Source organism: Callithrix jacchus, chromosome 6, assembly GCF_049354715.1.
Source record: "Callithrix jacchus isolate 240 chromosome 6, calJac240_pri, whole genome shotgun sequence".
In the NCBI taxonomy this organism is placed as follows: domain Eukaryota; kingdom Metazoa; phylum Chordata; class Mammalia; order Primates; family Cebidae; genus Callithrix; species Callithrix jacchus.
Window position 1 is genome coordinate 24,153,146 of NC_133507.1, and position 21,053 is coordinate 24,174,198.

General features: G+C 45.5%; 1 protein-coding gene across 7 annotated transcripts in view; it reads right to left on the reverse strand.

Moving 5' to 3' along the window:
* Positions 1-21,053, reverse strand: part of HOMER2 (homer scaffold protein 2) — a 103,713-nt gene that overhangs the window by 32,428 nt on the left and 50,232 nt on the right. For all 7 annotated transcript variants that reach the window (XM_002749176.7, XM_008998485.6, XM_035303944.3 and 4 more), the window contains exon 2: positions 14,991-15,147. In XM_002749176.7, the coding sequence (XP_002749222.1) occupies positions 14,991-15,147 (157 nt within the window). The remainder of the gene's footprint in view (positions 1-14,990; positions 15,148-21,053) is intronic.

A 21,053-nucleotide genomic window follows, 5' to 3' on the forward strand; every position in this document is an offset into this window, starting at 1 on the left:
TTTTTTGTTTTGTTTTGGAACAGAGTCTTTCTCTGTTGCCCAGGCTGGAGTGCAATGCTGTGATCTCGGCTCACTGCACCCTCTGACTCCTGGGTTCAAGTGATTCTCCTGCCTCAGTCTCCTGAGGGATTACAAGTGCCTGCCACCAAGCCCAGCTCATTTTTGTATTTTTAGTAGAGATGGGGTTTCACCATGTTGGCCAGGCTGGTCTTGAACTCCTGACCTCAGGTGATCTGCCCACCTCGGCCTCCCAAAGTGCTGGGATTATAGGCATGAGACACCACACCCAGTCGAGATTTGAGAAAGGTTAAACTAACTTGCTTAAGGTAACACACGAAAGCTGGACAGCAGCAGACTCTAGAGGTAAAAACCCAGTTGCCTGACTCCAAAACTTGTCCTATAAACATCTATATGATGTTGCTTCTCGTTTTCTACACAATGAAGAAAACAAACATTACTGCTCCTCTTCTTTTCCCCATCTATGAAGTACTGGTGTCCACGTGCTACGGTCCAGGTAACTTTTCCTTTCTCTACAATAACTCTTCCATAATGCCAATGTCCATGTGAGCTAGGACATTTCACCAAATCTTTTCCATCTGGAAAACTGAATGCAACAGGAGAAGTCAAGAGATCTGCCTGCCGCCACTGGACACTATCAAGAGCAGGGCATGGAAAATGCAGATCTAAACCACTGGCAAGTGTGGGGGAAGGATTCTGGCTCAGCCCCAAGCAAGGTGAATATGGTGGAACCTAAGGAAGGTGTGTGGCTAGGAGCTGGATCAGGATGGATCACATGACCCCAGAAAGCCAACCCTAGTCACCTCGTCACCTCTTAATTACCAGAATCCTGGGAGAACAAAGCAATGACTACATTCATTCAGAAACTGGATTTATTTTAAATCTTGCTGCTACCTCACTGCAGACCTATGCCCCTAGGTCAGTCGCCACACCCTAAACCCTCCCCTTGAAAGGCAGTGGAAAGAGGCTGGCCAGAGGATAGGACATGGCTCTTAAATTCACCCCAAACAGGCTGTCCCAGAGGCAGTCAGGGTGGAATAACAATGGTGACACCTCTATTTCTTTAAAACTTACTTTCTAAGCCACTTTTTCAGCCTTTAATCCCCATTTTTTTTTCAGATGGGGAAATTGAGGCTTAACATCGTCAAGGGACCTGTTCAAGGTCGTAAAACTAGTAAGTGGCTAAAAATAATATAATGTATGTATTACTTACAAAGCAACAATGGACTGATTTCAAGAGCTAAACCTATTTACCATGGCTGGAGGTTCATTCAGCTTCTTTAATCTGTAGACTCAATCAGTTTTTCGAAAATTCTCAACCACTCTCTCCATGAATATTGCTTCTACTCTATTCTCTCTCCCTGCTTCTACTTCTGGGACTCCAATTACAGACATGCTAGGACTTTTGAGTGTGTCCAACATTTTTTTTTTTTTTTGAGATAATGTCTTGCTCTGTTGCCCAAGCTAGAGCGAAGTGGCACAAACATGGCTCATTGCAGCCTCGACCTCCTGGGCTAAAGTGATCATCCCATCTCAGCCTCCCCAGTAGCTGGGATTACAAGTATGCACCACCATGCCCGGCTAAGTTTTGCATGTTTTGTATAGATGGGGTTTCACCCATCTATACAAAATGCCCTGGCTGGTCTCAAACTCCTGGGCTCAAGCAATCCATCTGCCTCAGCCTGCCTCAGCCTTCTGAAGTGCTGGTATTACAGACAGGAGCCACCATGCTGGCCATACCCAATATTTTTTATACTCATCAATTATTTTTCCCTAATTCTTGGTTCTCTCTGCTTTTATTTGGGTATTTCCTATTAATCTGCTTTCCTGGCCACTGATGTATCCAATCTGCTGCTGTTACATCTATCCATTGATATACATTTTTTTTTTGATAGAGTCTCACTGACACCCAGGCTGGAGCATAGTGGCGCAATCTCGGTGTTGGGCTCACTATAACCTCCACTTCCTGGGTTCAAGTGATTCCCCTGCCTCAGCCACCAGAGTAGCTGGGATAAACAGGCACACACCACTATACCCAGCTAATTTTTGTATTTTTTTAGTAGAGTCGGGGTTTCACCATGTTGGCCAGGCTGCTATTGAACTCCTGACCCCGTGATTGACCCATCTCAGCCTCCCAGAGCACTGAGATTACAGGCATGAGCCACCGCGCCCAGCCTATCCATTGAATCAGACACTGATTTTTTCAGTTCTAGAATGTCCATTTGGTTCTTTAAAAAAAAAAAAAAAAAAAAGTTGAAATCTCTGAGAATATTCTCCTTCCTTTATTTTGTCCATTTCCCCCCTGTTTCCTTGAATATATTAAACATAGTTTGCAGGCTCATGCCTGTAATCCCAGCACCTTGAGAGGCAAAGGCAGGTGGATTGCTTGAGCCCAGGAGTTTGAGACCAGCCCAGGCAACATGGTAAAACCCCATCTTGACTAATACAAAAATTAGCGGGGCATGGTGGCATGCACCTACAGTCCAAGCTACTCAGGGGGCGGAGGCAGTAGGATCACCTGGGCCTTGGGAGGTCAAGGCTGCAGTGACCTGTGATGGTGCCACTGTACTTCAGCCTGGGTGACAAGAGGGAGACCTTATCTCTAAAAAGAAAATAAAGAAATTATAGTTGGCAATAGCATCATATCTTTTAAAAAATGTGCATACCAGGCCAGGCGTGGTGGCTCAAGCCTGTAATCCCAGCACTTTGGGAGGCCGAGGCAGGTGGATCACGAGGTCAAGAGATCAAGACTATCCTGGTCAAAATGGTGAAACTCCGTCTCTACTAAAAATACAAAAAATTAGCTGGGCATGGTGGCGTGTGCCTGTAATCCCAGCTACTTAGGAGGCTGAGGCAGGAGAATTGCCTGAACCCAGGAGGCGGAGGTTGCGGTGAGCCGAGATCGCACCATTACACTCCAGCCTGGGTAACAAGAGCGAAACTCCTCCTCAACAACAACAAAAAATGTGCAAACCTTAATTTTAAAATATTTTATTGCTAAAAAATGCTAAGGATCATCTGAACGCTCAGCAAGTTGTAATCTTTTTGCTGGTGGAGAGACTTGTATCAATGCTGATGGGTTGCTGACTTAGGGTGGTGGTTGCTGAAGGGTGGAGTCATTGTGTCAGTTTCTTAAAATAAGACAATATTTGCTGCATTGACTGACTTTTCCTTCACGAAAGGTATCTCTGTAGCATGCAATGCTGCTTGACAGCATTTCACCTGCAGTAGAACTTCTGTCAGAATTGGAGTCAGTCCTCTCAAACCTTGCTGCTGCTTTATGAAGCCATTCTTTGCTCATCCATAACAAGCAACTTTTATTGTGAGATTATAGCAATTCAGTTACATCTTCAGGCTCCACTTGTAATTCTAGGTCTCAATTTTTATTTTATTTATTTATTTTTTTTTTGAGATGGAGTCTTGCTGTATCCCTCAGGCTGGAGTGCACTGGCATGATCTCAGCTCACTGCAACCTCTGCCTCCCAGGTTCAAACAATTCTCTGTCTGACCTCCCGAGTAGCTGGGATTACTAGCACCTGCCACCCGCCACCCGCCACCCGCCACCCGCCTGGCTAATTTTTGTATTTTTAGTAGAGATGGGGTTTCACCATCTTGGTCAGGCTGGTCTTGAACTCCTGACCTCGTGATCCACCCGCTTTGGCCTCCCGAAGTGTTGGGATTACAGGCATGAGCCACTGCACCTGACCTTCTCTTGCTGTTTCTACCACATCTGCAGTTACTTCCACCACTGAAGTCTTGAACTCCTCTAAGTCATTCACAAGGGTTGGAATCAGCTTTTTCCAAACTTCTGTTAATATTCATATTTTGACCTCTTTCCATGAATCACAAATGTTCTCAATGGCATCTAGAATGGTAAATCTTTTCCAGAAGGTTTTCAATGTACTTTGACCAAACCCATCAGAGAAATCATTATCTATGAAAGCTTAGGCCTAAGAAACTTTTTTTAAGGCAAAGTCTCTCTCTGTTGCCCAGGCTAGAGTGCAGTGGCCCGATCTCAGCTCACTGCAAGTAATTCTCGTGCCTCAGCCTCTTAAGTAGCTGGGATTAGAGGTGTGAGCCATCACTCCTGGCTAATTTTTGTATTTTTAGTAGAGATGGGGTTTCACCATGTTGGCCAGGCTGATCTTAAACTCCTGCCCTCAAGTGATCCATCTCCCTTGGCCTCCCAAAGTGCTGGGATTACAGGCATTAGCCACTGTACCCAGACAAGAAATTATTTTGTAATCATCGACTTGAAAGTTGAAATTACTCCTGGATCCGTGGACTGCAGAACAGATACTGTGTTAGCAATGATGAAAACAAAACTAATGTCCTGGTACATCTCCACTAAAGCTCTTGAGTGACCAGGTACATTTTTATTTTGAATATTTTAAAAGGAAATATTTCATTCTGAGCAGTAGGTCTCAACAGTGGCCCTAAAATATTCAGTAGACTATGCTGTAAACAGAGATGTGCTGCCATTTTCAGGATTTGTTGTTCCATTTATAGAGTGTGGGCAGGATAGATTTAGCATAATTTCTAAGGGCCCTAGGATTTTCGGAATGGCCAGTGAGCATGAGCTTCAACTTAAAGTCACCACTTGTATTAGTCCCTAACAATTGTCAGCCTGTCCTTTGAAGCACTGAAGCCAGGCATTGATTTCTCCTCTTTAGCTAAGAAAGTCCTAGAGGACATCTTCTTTCAACAGAAGACTTTTGTCTAATTAAAAATTTGTTGTGGAGTGTAGCCACCTTCAAATAATGAACACCGCTAGATCTTTTGGATAGGATAACTTGTTGCAGGGGTTTTTTTTTTTTTATACAGGGTCTCACTGTCACCCAGGCTGGAGTACAGTGGTGCAATATCAGTTCACTGCAACCTCTACCTCCCGGGTTCAAGCAATTCTCATGCCTTGGCCTCCCTAGTAGCTGGGATTAGAGGAGTCTGTCACCATGCCTGGCTAACTTTTGTATTTTTAGCAGAGACAGGGTTTCTCCATGTTCGCCAGGTTGGTCTTGAATTCCTGGCCTCAAGTGATCTGCCCACCTGAGCCTCCTAAAGTGCTGGAATTACAGGCTTGAGTCACGATGCCTGGCCAACTTGCTGCAGTTTCTATATCAGAACTTGCTGCTTCATCTCTCTCACTGAATTAAAGAGAGTCTAGGGCATTGCTCTAGATTATGTTTTGGTGTAATGGAATGGGGTGGCTGATTTGATCTTCTCTGCAGACCCCTAAAACTAAACTTTCTCCAAACCAGCAATAAGGCTGTTTCGCTTTATCATTCATGTGTTCAATGGAGTAGCACTTTTACATTGCTTCAAAACTTTTCCTGTGCCTTCACAACCTGGCTGTTTGAAGCAAGAGGCCTAGCTTTAAGCCTGCCGTGGCTTTCGACATGCCTTCCTCACTAGGCTTAATCATTGCTAGCTTTAAAGTGAGGGATGTGAGACTCCCCTCTTCACTGGAATATGTAGATGCCATTGTAGGTTATTAATTGGCCTAATTTTAATATTGTTGTGTTTCAGTGAATAGGGAGGCCCAAGGAGAGGAAGAGAGATGGCAGGCAGTGGAGCAGTCCAACCACATGCCACATTTACTGACTGCACGTGCTGTCTTACATGGACAGGTTCATGGCACCCCAAAACAATGACAATAGTCACCTCAAAGATCACTGATCACAAATCACCACAACAGATACAATAATGAAAAGTGTGAAATATTCCAAGAATAACCAACATGGGACATGGAGATATGAAGTGAGCACGTCCTATTGGAACAGTGGTGCCGACAGACTTGCTTGGCACAGGGTTGCTACATCTTCCATTTTTGTTAAAAACGCACTATCTGCAAAGTACAATAAACTGAGATATGCCTGTACTCACTCTAAGCTAGAATTCCAGACCTCTAACTCTGGAATTAACTCTAACTGTCCATCTCTTTCCTCTCTGCTTCTATATCATATGTGTGTTGCAGAGGGAGGCGCAAATTCTGAGAATCAGACCACAGCCCATAATTTATGCCCACCAAAACCCCGCTACCTCACTCTCCAGGCTTCCAAGAGAAGGGTCCCTTCGCCTGCCCAGAACTGCGTTCTCTCGGTGCCCTAGGTCCCATCTCCTTAGCCCCACCCCCAGGGCATTCCTTCTACCCACACAACCACACTGTGAACTCAGTACCACAGATCCAGAGCAAACAAAAATCTGTTCACTCTTGGGACACAAGATGCTGGTCTTGCAGGAACTCATCAGAATTTTGCAGTGGGAGTTCCATCCTCCTCCTCATTCCCTACTGAGATGCCTGCTCTGCTGGGGGATGACTTTGATCCTGGTTCAGCAAGGCTACCTGTCCCTCACCAGCATCAAGGTGTCAGGGAATTCAGCAAACACAACCCACAGGATCCCATTGGATTGGCCATGAGGAAGGAAAATGAAAGCCTTCAATACGCTGCTCTTGCCATTCCTCAGGCTGCCTCCCTGCAGGCTTTGCTGGCTCTGGGACTTCCTAGATCCAGAAGGAAAGAAAAAAGGCAGGGAGGCCGGGCACAGTGGCTCAGGCCTGTAATCCAAGCACTTTGGGAGGCTGAGGTGGGAGGATCACTTGAGGCCAGGAGTTTGAGACCAGCCTGGCCAACATGGCGAAATGCCATCTGTACTAAAAGTACAAAAAAATTAGCCAGGTATGGTGGTGTGTGCCTGAAATTCTAGCTACTCAGAAGGCTGAGGCAGGAGAATCACCTGAACCTGGGAGGTAGAGGTTGCACTGGGCTGAGATCACTCTACCTGCACTCCAGCCTGGGCGACAGAGCGAGACCCCATCTCAAAACAAAAAAAAGAAAGAAAAGAAAAAGGGAAGACAGGGGAAGGAAAGCCAACATTTACTTCTATACTATCCTTCTCCATTGCCCTGACGCACCAGAGGTGCTTGTTCTGAACAACCTCAAGGCCACAACAGTAGGCCCATCTCTACAATCAATGAGAAAACTGGCTGGCTGCCCTCCCAGGAAGTCCAGCACACCCACCTTCACAAAAGCAACAAGAGAGATCGCCTCTATGTACAGAGTCATCCCCAGCAACATGGGAACTCCATGCTGTGCTACGCTTGGCTCAGCCCTCCATGACCACGTCTTCCCAAAAAGTCGGGCAGAATGAAGCTTCCAAGGATAGGCTCTTTCCGTGTATGGTCCTCCTGGGCCCACACCGTGTCTGACTAGCTGCTCTTGTACCTGGAAGCCACTTAATGCCTTTGTTTCTCTTTCAGGCTCTGACTCATTTCTGATTTTCACCTTCCTTAGGAGTGAATGAAGGAGTAAAAGAAAGTGTGCATGCATGAAAAGACCTTTTGTCCACTCTGGTGTGCAGTGGTGAGCACACAGTGTAGTCAGGTGGGTGCCAGGGAGGCTTCTGGGGTTGCAGATGAGGAGAGCTGGAGACCTACGGGACTGAAGGAGGCTTAGTTCCAGGTGGGTTAATAGATCCTTCTCTTGTGAGACCAGAGAATGAAGTAGGGTGGGTTTGACAGACATAAATGATAAGCTCAATGTCACGGTCATGGGGAACCTGCATTACCGTGACATATGCACCAGATTCAAAATATGTCGGATTATGCCAAGTGTGTAGGCAAGTGTGCAGGGCAACGGGAGCCCCACAGATTAGTAAAACCACTTTAAAAACCAACTGTAGTTTACTCCAGTAAAACTGAAAATACACATTCTCACCAGCCAACAATTCCATCCCTCAGTTATACCTGTGAGAAAACTTTGCACAGGTATATGGAAACATGCACAAGAATGTTAGCCTGATGGGAGAGCATCTAACTAGGGAAAGGCCCAGAACTTGTAACTGGGAGTTAAAAACAAAAACAAGAATGTCCACAGTAGCAAAAACAATGTCCACTACCAGCAGAATGGATCAACACACTGGAGTATTTCCATACAATGAAATACTAATCCAGCAGGAAAATTAACCAAGGCTAACCAAATGATCAGCATGGATGAATCACAAAAATTTAACGTTAAGTGTTTAAAAAAAAAAAAAAAAAAAAAAAGGCGGGGGGAGGTTATAAAAGAACACATATGAGTCTCTAACATGATTCTATTCAGATAAAGGTCAAAAACAGGCAAAACTGAATAATAGATTATTTAGGGCAGGGGTCAGCAAACTATAACCCTCAGGTCAAATCTAGCCTATGGCCTGTTTTTGTAAATAAAGTTTTATTGGAAGACAGCCATGCTTATTTATTTACATATTGGTCTATGGCTGTTTTCAGGCTACGAAAGAGTCAAATATCTGCAGCAGAGACTGAACAACCTGAATAAAACACTTTAGGCCGGGCGCGGTGGCTCATGTCTGTAATACCAGCACTTTGGAAGGCCAAGGTGGGCAGATCATGAGGTCAGGAGTTTGAGACTAGCCTGGCCAACATAGTGAAACCCCATCTCTACTAAAAATACCAAAAATAAAAATAAAAAAATAGCTGGGCATTGTGGCGGGCTCCTGTAATCCCAGCTACTTGGGAGGCTGAGGCAAGGAGAATCGCTTGAACCTGGAAGGTGGAGGTTGCAGTGAGCTGAGAGCACAGCCCCAGTGACACTGTGAGACTCCATCTCAAAAAAAAAAAAAAAAAAAAAAAACAACTTTAAAAAGTTCCTCTCGGGCCCTTTGAGAAAACCTTTGCCAATCTCTGGTTTAGCAACATATACACATGTGGGAAAACTATACAGAAAAGCAAGGGGATGCTTAATACAGATTGCCAAAGAGTGGTGATCTCTTGAGGAGTGGATGGGAGAGCATCTAATTAGGGAAAGGCCCACTGAAGAACTTCTAAAGTATTAATGAAAGATGTACTTCCACTGGGTGGTGGGTACAATATGGGTTTGCTTTATTATTAGACACTGAATGGTACCTATTAACATAAATGGTTAAAAATAAAGTCCACAAACCCCTAACAAAGTTGTAAGGGAGGCTAATCTTCAGAGTGGGCAGAGGATTGTGAAAACAGCAGGCAGTACCCTTCCTGCCAATGGAGACAGTAGAAAATTCTGTTAGGGACCAAGGGGGTGGCTGGATCTGTGGGTTCTGGCATCAGAGGAGAGGCAAAACTTGAGTAAACTGAGGGACGAGAAGTGAAGTGGTCACGGGTGGAGTGTCATCTGGTGGGAGAAAAGAAGAGGCCCAGGGCAAAAGGCTAAGGAAGCAATCAAGAAAAAGCAGGTGAAGGAGCTGGCAGTACACCTGCCACAGGTGGCCAGGAACCAAGGAGGCATGAAGCCCTGAGAGCCAAGAGTGAGCGTATAGAGGATGAGGGCATAGCTGAGTGTACAATGTGGCAGAACGAGAACTGTTCCTACCTGGGGAGAGGGGAGAATCAATCTAGGGAAAGAAACCAAAGCCCAGAAGGGAGAAGGGGCTGCGCTAAAGCACCCCAGGTATAAACTTCACATGGGCTTCCATCTCTGTACACCTTCCTCTCGTGTGAGTCACCTCTGAAACTTTCACAGAGAAAGAAGCCACCCTAGTAAAAGTCCAGTTCTGCAGATCAGTAGAACCAAGTTTTCAAAAAATGCACAAAACACATGTAATCAAGAGCTATTTGGAAGAAGCAAAATGCTAAAAAAAAACTTAAAAAAATTACTCCTCCCATCTCTAGTCTGACCTACTCCGGACTTCAGGGGAAGCTGCTCATGAAATGGGCAGGGGTAGATAGGCCCATCAGATTCCCTTCATGGAAAGTCGTTCCCAAATCCAGGGAGATGGAGTTGGACGAACCTGGGAGTTTTTCGCAAGAGGCTGGGACTGAGCTACAGCAATAAAAAGCTGTCGCCTGCTTCAAGAGTAGTTATTAACAGGTGTTAATAACGTTGCTGTCTGTTAATAACAACTATACAAGATGTAGTTACTAACAGTAGTTATTAACAGACAGCAAAGTTAAGAAACATTCGCTGAAAGCCTACTATGTGCTCAGAACCTTCCATATGCTTGCTCCCTTAACAGAAGGTGCTCATATTTATTCAAAGGAGAAAATTCTAATGATGGGTGAAAAAGCAGAGCCCGAATGTGTTCCTGAAAGTAATTTTACATTTGCAAAAGAAAATACACAAGTCAGAGTTTTGGAGGCTGATATCCTCTGAACCATCACAATCAAGCAGCACTCGCAACACAGCAGGTACTGCTGAGTATCTGTAGAATGCATGACCTCTAAGGTCTCTTCCAATACAGGTTTCCGTGATCCTATAAATAACTGAGAACCAAGGGCAGCAGAGTCATCCAGAGCTCCCAGGAGAAGCACCTGCTTCAGGCAAGTCTTGTCCACAGGCAGGCAGTTTCTCATAAGGATGGCAGTGACTAACAATCTGGAAAGAGTGCCAACAGCACAATGAAATCAAGTGCTGTTATGGCTCAATTAACCAATGCTCTGAAAATGGAGTTTCTTTATAATGGAGTTGGCCGTTCTGCCTAAAAACTCACCATAAATCACATGCCTATTGGCATGTGCCATGTGGCTCATAGCAGTACTCTCAGAAGCTGGGAGTGGGGAGTTGTCCTCATGTGGCTCCCATCTGTCCAGTGTCTATAAATAGGGACAATCCAAGGTTTGGGTCCTTGGGCCCCCTTTGGCGGTCACTCTGTCTCTGCCTGCTATTCCTCCTGTGGACACAGTATACCTGCCACAGGCCGGGAGAGAAGGTGGCCAGGCCTTACCTCATCATCTAATCACTCCCACACCCACTTCTATGGCTTTGCCTACCCTGGCTTGGTGCTGGGAGTCCAGGCATAGTTCCTATCCTCAAAGAGCTCACAGTCTCCTGGCAGCCCCAGCACTGACGTGGAGCCATATAATCTCCTAGAGCTTGGACAATGCTGAGGCAACATACTGCAGTTTTCCCACCCACTCATGTCTTTGGGCAACAGCTGGACTGACACATGAAATACTGTCCCAGGAAAGAAAAAATGCCTCCATGTTTTAAGAATAAAGAACAAGTCTTAGTACAGACCTTCCTATGATGAGTAGCACCAATTGCTCCCAAAGGGAGGAGAGGCCATCCACACATCCCTCCCCAAGTCAAGTGTGACACACGCTTGGACAGGGCAGAGGTGCTGGCTGTGCCTGGCACGGAATGACAGCTGCTAAAGCTGTGGGCCACAGCTTTCCTCCCAGGGAGCCTGTGCGCTTCAGCTGCCCACAGTTTACATGGAAGCTGAGTATGATGTGGCCTTTGCTCAAAATGACCTCTGAGTCCCTTCTACACCAGCCACTTCCTACTGAAGCACGTCTACTCCTTCACTGGGGAGGGGTGGAGGAGGCTTCCCCTTTCCAGCCTACAACAACCTCTGGCTTTGAGAGGGACAGATGGCCCAGAAGTACCATGCAGAAGCTCAAAGTCATAAACCTGATGTAACCCAGCCGACGGTGAGGCAGGACTCAAGCGCTAGACCTGCCCAGCATCACAGAAGTGCGGCTCATGAGCTAAGACACAGCCCCAAAGGCTACACGCATTTGACCACCTGTCATCTCAGTTCAGATCAACATTTGACATCAAAGGCCTAAAACAAAGTGGGGCTGACCCAGTGTGGTAGAACACAACAAGCGGGATGCCAGGACATGTCCATACTCGCCCAGCCCTGGTGCATCCATGCCTAAGTGGCCTGCCTGAGGCTCCACGGCATGCATGAGAACTGGGGTGTGTGCTGGGCAGGGAGCAGGGCTCCAGGCCTGAATAGATCCTCAGGAATAAGAACAGAAGTGGAACTAAGCTGACTGAACAGAGATGGGGGTGAGGGTGGGCAAGGGCAACAGACAGGAGCCCATAAGGGGAAGGCACTGGCATCAGCACAGATGCTCAGCAGTCGGCTCGACACACTGCACCTGATTCCAGTCTGCAGACGGCAAGCGATCCATCTAGAGTATTCAGGCAGGATCAAGCAAGACTGGGCTCAGGAGATGAGGACCTTAGTAATGGGTGGGGAAGGGGCACACTGCGGGGGAAGAGGCGGCAGCAGCAACAGCTGCTACCACTCTAGGGTCCTCTCCATGCCCACCCACCTTGTGGAGCAGCTGAGGGCACAGGGTCTGATTTAGACCCAGGCTGCTGGGTTTACACGTTGCTGCCTGCCATGTCGAGAGGGCCCACCAGGGCTGAGTTTGCATCGGGACCACTTTCCAGTGCAGTGTGGTCAGGTTCTCCAGACAAACGTGCCCTATCCCCAATCCCTGAGTGTCAGCAATAGTAATTAAACAACTGAGGTCCATCCCTACTCCCCACTTCCTGGAGCCTTCTGTTCCCTCATGGGATGCTTCATTTGCAGAATGAGGCTCTGTCATGGATCTCTGGTGCCATAGCACTAAAGCTGGAACAGCAGGTGGTAGCAGGGCGTGGTGCCTCACACCTGTAATCCCAGCACTTTGGGAGGCCAAGGCGAGCAGATTACTTGAGGCCAGGAGATTGAGACCAGCCTGGCCAACATGGCAAAACCTGTCTCTACTAAAAATACAAAAATTATCCAGGCATGGTGGCAGGCACCTGTAATCCCATCTACTTGGGAGACTGAGGCGGGAGAATTGCTTGATCCCAGGAGGTGGCAGTTGCAATGAGCTGAAATTGTGCCACTGCACTCCAGCCTGGGCAACAAGTGAGACCCTATCTCAAAAAAAAGAAAAAAGAAAAAAAAAAAAAACAGGTAGCTGGGCACCATAGAAAGGGAATTCCAAGATCCTCTAGGTGGCTCCGAGTTCCAGCAGCACCCCATGGCCTAGGTTTTGGATTCCCAGTCTGTGAGTGAGTCTAGAGCTTGATGGCGCTCTGACGCTGAGCCTGGAATAGTGCTGTGCTGCAGCCAGGGGCTTAGCCCACCTTCCCACACCCATCTCATTTCTCCTGTCATATTTGGCTTGGACCCCACCACATTGTCACAGCCTTCAGGAACTGCAGAGCCATAACGACACAGTGGCTGACACTTTGACAAATTACTAAAAGCTCAGCTAATAGAACTAAAGCACTTGCTCTAAGAAAGTCGTTTTATCTATATTTAAGCCCAATATATCCTTGGATAACTCAACTGACAAAAGTACAAATCCATCGAAGGATGGCAGATGAACTGACAGAATCTATAGATAAAAGAAAGCAGGTCAGCTTGATTCACCACTGCTGTCAGAACATCCTGGAAAGAGTCCAGGTGATTCCAGCGCAGAAGCACAGAGGAGAGGAGTGGTAATTACAACTGTGCATCACCATGTCTCCCAGAAGGAAAAAAAATAGACACCTTTCAGATGTTCCCCCAACAAACTCGAGGTGCCTACCTACTATGTGCCAGGCACCGGCACACTTCCTTACTGCTCACCAGCTCCTGGGATGTGCTTTCATCCTACTCTCATCCTGCTTGCTTGGATAGATCAGCTCCTTCATCTCTGCAGTGGAGGGAGATAACACACAACCCGCCCAGTATGTGTCAGGAAACTCTCCTCTACCAACCAGGAGAAGCCTGGTTTAGTTCCAACCCAACAAACCAGGAACTGGTGTGCAAAGAACTGGGCACTGGCCCCAGCCAACCAAGCCTCCCCAGCAGTGTAAACCTGGGACAGGTCATTGCCTCTCCTTAGACCTCGGCTATAAAACGAGGACTTCCGGGGTCTCTTCCTGAGGAGGAGGAAGTGCTGTGGCAACTGGATGGGACAGCAACAGGATCCCAGGGTCAAGCCACCTTTACCTGCAGTTGCCAAGGCACAGAAAAAGGGCACAAAGCAGTCCCTTAGAGAACATGGGCTGAAGTGCCCTCATCTCCTGAAGAGATCAGGAGGCACCAGCAGACTCTCATGCCTTCCCTGGGAGACCTTCCCTGGAGGCTTCCTCATGCTTTCTGCTTGTGGAGTGCAGGGAGAAGCCTATACCCAGGCCCATTCTATTGCCCAGCCCCTAACTCCCCTGCTTCCTATGGCATAGGAAGGCTGATCTAGAGGCAGAAGTCAGAAAAGACTGCAGGTGGGGGAGAAGGTGGCTACTGCATGGGTCCAGGTGAGACTGACAGGACAAGAGTTAGGGTCCTAAAACTGCAGGCACAAGGGGCGATACTTCAAAGGCAGATTCACTTGACAAACTTAAAGAGGAAGGACTGTGTTTTGCTTTATTAGCCCAAACGAATGGGGAATAAAAATGGAGAGGTGGTTTAGAGGACAAATGGGAATTCAGCTTTAGATACACTGAATTCCAGGAGGCAGCAGATAATCCATGTAAAAAATGTACAGCAGGACGAATACAGACAATAAACCATCAGGTCTGTCTTTTTTAAAGACTTGGTGATACTTCTGCTGGTATCCCGTCTTAATTCTATTCCCACGATAATGTGACAAAAATCATGGGAGAGAGAGTAACATACATATATATATATTTTTTTTTTCAAGAAATACTTTAAAACTACTTAATAAAATTCAACTCCTATGCCTAATAACACCAAAACCCAACTAGATAGAATACCCAATGCTGGCAAGGGTGCAGTAACAGACACTCGTACAGGCTGGAAGAACAACCCTTCTGGAAAACAACTTGGCAGTATGCATCAAAAAGCCATAAAGCGTTAATATCTGGCCCTATATATTACTTCTAGGAATCTAGCCTAAGGACTACTCAAAAGAAAGCAATGGTGTTTGATGAACAACTGAGGGTATCTGATACATGAAGATGCTCATTATCTATAATAGCAAAACATTGGAAGTCACTTAAATATCCAACCACTGGGGAAAAATTAAGAGCATTATAGGCCATTGGTGGAATTATTACACAGGCATTAAAAAGTTATTAAGACAGTGGTAATAGAGAAATCTTTTCTACTCCATTTACCATAAGTTTAAATGAAAAAAGAACAGAATATGTGATTACACAGACATTACAACTTCTGTGTTAAGATGGCAGCATTCTGAGTACATCTTGGATGAAGAATAAGCAACTGAGAGTGTTAAAATCAGCTGGGGGGTGGGGTGGTACCTTGGCTCCATCCACACTGATGATCCGATAGCTGTTCCTTGTGACATCATAGAAGTAGGAAACAGTGACTGCCTGCTTGCTCGCAGGCATCCAGTTCTTCTTGGTGTTGGGGTCGATCTGGAAGACATGCGCTCGGGTGGTGAAGATGGGCTGTTCTCTGCAACAGGAGAGTGGGTGTGTGAGTTGAGAGAACATGACTTAATGTATAATTTATGATTTCTAGGCCACCTACTGCCCCAAAAGATTTTAAATAGCTTACAGGGAAAGATACATATGCATGAAGTCAATTAAAATAAGAAAAGCAAAGAGGAAAAAAAAAAGAAGACACCAGTGAGTTTTTGATACCCACACTCCGCTAGGCTGTTATCCCCAGAGACTGCAGGGCAACTGGTGTAATGAACAATTTGCTTAAAAGGCAACTTCTTGTTCAGTGTTTCTGAATCCCTGTCAAGTGTCCTATACTTTTTCTGACACCCTGTTGTCATTTTTAGGATTTTTGGAACCATTTCATTTTTTAGAATTTTGCAACAAATTTATTTTCAGGGATTCCACAACAATTTTAGGATTTTACAATCCATTTGCAGCTTAATGTTATATTTCTGTTAAATTTGCTCAAATGTGCAGCAATTTATGAATGTTATAATTTTTTTTTCTTTTTTTTGGATATGGAGTCTTGCTGTGTCGCCCAGGATGAAGTGCAGTGGCACAATCTCAGTTCACCGCAATCTCTGCCTCGCAGGTTCAAGCTATTCTGCCTCAGCCTCCTGAGTAGCTGGGATTACAGGTGCACGCTACTGTGCCCGGCTAATTTTTGTATTATTGTAGAGATGGGGGTTTCACCATGTTGGCCAGGCTTGTCTTGAACTCCTGACCATGTGATCCACCTTCCTCAGCCTCCCAAAATGCTAGGATTATAGGCGTGAGCCACCATGCCTTTTTTTTTTTTTTTTTTTTTTTTTTAAAGAGACAGTGTCTCACTGCTGCCCAAGCTGGGCACAGTGGCACAATCATAGCTCACTGTAGCCTGATCTCCGAGGCTCAAGCAGTTCTCCTGCCTCAGCCTCCCAAGTAGCTAGGACTATAGATACGTGACACCACACTTAGCGAATTTTGCGGGGAGGAGGTAGGTAGAGACAGGCTCTATGATGCCCAGGCTAGTCTTGAACTCCTCATCTCAAGTGATCCTCCCACCTTGGCCTCTCAAAGTGCTGGGATTATAGGCATGAGCTACTGGACCCAGTCATATGATAGAATTATTTGTATCTCTGTATCTCTTCAGTCTACTTCTAGAATCATTCAACAACCTGACAAAACATTTAAGTTTTGTTTCCAACTCATAAACCTTTTGAGTTTTATGTAGAATTCATCAAATGCATCTCTTGTGCTAGTCTCACCTCCATATTGTTGCTTTTTCATTCCATATGCCTAAAGCACTTTATGTCATTAACCAAATTTGCATATTACCTATATTTTTCTGTTGAGCGGGGAATTAGATTTTGACAATAAGCATTTAGAAATAAGGCAGATGAATAGAAATTGTGATAGATTTCACTGCATTTCATATTCTAAGCAATCAACTTCACAGAGTAATGCAATGACACAGACATCACAAATATATTTATTTTTGAAGGAAGTATCTTTACACAAACTGGCTCAAAAATCCTTTAAGTATTCAAAAATAAGATCCAAATAGAAAAAAGCCAACAACATGTAAAAAAATAGTCCCATTTTTATAAAATGCTACAGATTTAATAAGTACTTATTAGAGATACACAATTAAATCAAAAGGTAACTTCCACAATTTGTTAAATCCTTACAATGTCAAACGAGATGACATAAAAGAGACATAGACAAGAAGATACAAAAACATTCAAAGGGAAAAGAGAATTTTACGTGTTCTGATCTCCAGACGGAATGTTTTAGGCGAAGCAGTCTTTGAATTCAGCCTGATTGTAGAATACTCATTAAAAAATAAAAAAAGAAAGAAAAATTTACTAATTAAAAAAACAAATAAAAAATAAAATAAAAAGAAAGCTCTTTTTTTCTTTTTAAAGAATGCTCTTAAGAGAGAAACTTTTCCTAGAAAACCACTTTGCCATTTAAACCTCAGGTAAGGGCTGCTGAGTAACACCAGCAGCATCGACCATCAGCCACAGTTTTGAAGAAATGCAGTCACCTCCTTTATGCCTGTTTAATGCATTAATGCTACTTCAATGCAGCTGTCCACAGAGGCCAGCATTCCAGAACAGAGGCTAGCAGCATTCCTTGCTCCCTGAAACTTCCCTTCTAGGTCCCCTGGAGCAGGACAAGTGCCTCTGGGTCTGTGGATTACTAGGGCATCTTTATTCCCTCAACAGAGACTAAGTTTACCCACACACTAGACGCTAAAACGACACCCTTCCAGCGGCTGGGTGACAGCTGTTAGAAACAAAAGGAAGACTCTCACTGTAATTTCCCACATCTGTTGTCGAGAGAGGCCAGCCGACGGGGAGTGTGTGCGCATCAATGCGAGCCCCTAGATCCTGTCCACGTGATACGATCCAGCCTGCCGTCTGGATCACCCAGCTGTGCCACTCTCCACCCAGCACCATATTTTGCTAATCATCTAAGTACAATGCCACAAAGGAAAACACTTCCTCACATAGTATTCTCCTGCATACGTGAGAGGAAAGACCGATTTAAAGGGCAGTAACTACAGAACATTTTTTGAAGAATCAAATTGTGCTACAATCTGCCTCATTGTCAGAGCACTGAATGCGCTGGGCTGGGGGCCCACAGGTTTGAAAAGAAGAGCCTTCCTGGGAAGTGACCCAGACTTTCAGATTTTCCCTCCTGTTCCCTACACCAGAAAAGAGGAATTGGGGCTGGGTTTGGCATGCTTAGACCAATGTTTCCTAAATCTCTCTGACAGAAATTAGCTGGTACACTTACTAAAAATACACATTCCCAGGCCCCATCCTAGCCCCCTACCTTGAACCTGGCTCTCCAAGAAAGGGCCCCAGGGGCTCCATTTTTAAGAACTCCAGGTGATTTTTATTTTCAAGGAAGCTGGGGACACATTCACATTAGATATAATCAGATGATCTAAAAAAATAAAGAAAGAAAGAAGAGGCCCTTAGAGCCAGCATCCCTACTGCAGAACGACACAGGTGCCTGAATGACACAGGAAGACTCCAGAAAGTTCTCCCACAGCTGTGGAGGGGGCTGGAGGTGGGGCAACAGAGGGACCAAGAATAGGATCTCTGGATGCAAAGGATGGGGACAGGGATGAAGGGAGGCAGAGTTGTTTTGGTCGGGAAGTAGGGTGGAGATGAGAGCAGCCTGTGATGGTCCAGCAGTGGCCTTCCGCAAGCACTCTGTCCCTGAGGCCTACAGGAGAGAGGGAGGAAGTGAGGAAAGCCAAACGGAGAGGCAGAGGGGAAGGCAAAGGGAGCTGAGAAGATGGCAGAGCTTCCTGACCAGGCACAAGGAAAGCGTGTGCACAGGCAAAGACCTTCCTGACCAGGTCAAAGTGAGCAGAGAAGAGGGGCTCCATCTCCAAATCTACCTGCTCAGCTCTGCGGATGAACTGAGGTCATGGTGTGCTGCCCTTGAGACCTCTGAGTAGAAACACAAGGATGTTGGGAGAACACAGTGGCTCAGCTGGCCACACTCTTGGTCACCACAGTCAGGCTCTCTGCAGGGCAAGTGTCGAATCCAGTTAGAGGGAGGGACAAAGACCTGTGAGGGGTACTCCCTGGGAGCGGTCCTGCCAGCTCCATTCTGAGGTGGTCACCGTGGCAGGAAGCTATGGTCTTCCTGAGGCCAAAGACCCACATTCCTCATCCCTGAGCCCCTGGGCAAATGGGAGGATTGCACAGCCAGTCTGGCAGGAAACCACCCACAGCTCTGGATTTGCCACATGAAATCTGGGGGCACTGGGGAGTTCCATACTCTTCTTCTACAATTCAAAAAGTCTAATGATATTTCAAGAAAAGGAAAAAAAGAAAGGCAAGGAGAAGAAAAGCTCGTAGCTGACCTTTACTGAGGGCTCACCACTCTGCTAGGCTCGCTCTCCACTTTAAAATCGCAACAATCCTACAGGGAAGGGGCTGAACAAGTGGGGAAACAGGAACTCAAAGAGGCCAGGTAACCTGACTTGGGTCACACAGTACACGACAGGTCTGAGATTTGATGTCACTTCTAAGTGACACGGAAATCCTCCCTCTTAACCATTATGCTATTCTATCTTCCTACAATAGCTGTCTATAGTAGGCAGCTTCGAATGTGGCTCCCAGTGGCCCCCACTCCTAGTGTTCATGCCCTTACGTAATCCCTTCCTCTTGAGAGTGGGTGAGACCTGTGACTTGCTTTTAACCAACAGAATATGCCAAAGGTGGTGGGATGTCATTTGTGTAATTAAGTCACACAGGATTATGATGTGTCTCCTAGCAGACTCTCTCAATAAATTACCTTGTTGGTTTTGATGAAGCAAGCTGCCATATTAGGGAGATCCACCTTGCAAGGATTCCAGTCAACTGCCAGACAGGAATGGAGGCCCTTAGTCCAGCTTCCCTGGAGGAATGGAAATTCTGCCAACAGCCATGGAAGCCTGAAAGCAGATCTCTCCACAAGCGAGCCTTCAGATGAGACTCCAGCCCTGGTCAACACCTTGATTACAGCCCTGCAAGAGACCCTGAAGCAAAGGTTCCAACTAAGCTATACTGAACTCCAGACACACAGAAATGTGTTTTAAGCTGCTATGTCTGTGACAGTTTATTACATAGCAATAGAAGACACATTGTCCTTCACAGAAAGTTTACTACACACCAAGCAAACCATACATATTCTCATTTAATACCCCTGACAGGACTCAGAAAATCAAGGGTCACAGAATCACTTTAGGCAAACTGGACAAAGCTTATTTATTTATTTATTTACTTACTTACTTATTTGAGATGCAGTCCCACTCTGTCACCCAGGCTGGAGTGCAGTGGTGCGATCTCAGCTCACTGCAACCTCCACCTCCCAGGTTCAAGTGATTCTCCTGCCTCAGCCTCCCAAGTGGCTGGGACTACAGGTGCATGCTACCGTGCCTGGCTAAATTTTTGTATTTTTTAGTAAAGACGGGGTTTCACTGTGTTCGCCAGGATGGTCTTGATCTCCTGACTTCACGATCCACCCTCCTTGGCCTCCCAAAGTGCTGTGATTGATTACAGGCGTGAGCTACCACACCTGGCCCTGGACAACAAATCTTAACACCATTATGGGCAAAATTCAAGTACAAACCTCACCACAAAATTCAGAAAAAGAGACCTTGACTTTGAAAGAATATTTTGCCTCACCTGAGAAAGCAAGAGAGCTAGAAGTAGGACACAGAAGTCATTTCTTCCAGTGTGCAAATCAATATAAATAGAAAGATTTAAGAGAATCAGAACTTTCCAACCTGCATTTCCTTCCCAGCAGGGAAAAGCTGAAGAGAGTGTATCAGAGGACAGAAACTACCTTCATATCCAAATTTATTCTCCTTTCTTTGATGTTCAATGTTCAGAGGGTAAATTTCAAATATACTCCCATTCCTTCTTCAGTGCTTTAAATAGAAAGCAGATGTTTCCGGACGGCAAAACACTTCTTTAGACAGACAATATAACCCACTGTTCCTTGCATAGTCTCTTTAGAGCTGAATAAACACCAATCGCTGTTCACTGAACACATTCTGGAACCTGACAGTAATTGTTCCCAAGAATAATTAGATACTCTGTGCAACATATGTATGTTTGGAATATGAAAACCACTCAGCAACGGGGCTGCTCCTGCTTTGAACAATTTCTGGCTCCGTGTAAAATAATTCTGCTAAGAATTGACATGACTACTTTTTGCAAAGAAAAAAGAGAGAAATGATGTTTTAACTTATCACAATTCTTCGCTTGCAATGCTTAGCGCCACACTTTTTCTGACATAAACCTACAAAATCCCACTATTCTTGTTTCCTACTTCGATTTGATTTGAATTAAAACAAACCCTTCAGACATTATTTTACAGTATTACAACTCTTACAAGGTACCATAATTAGTTTATCTGTTT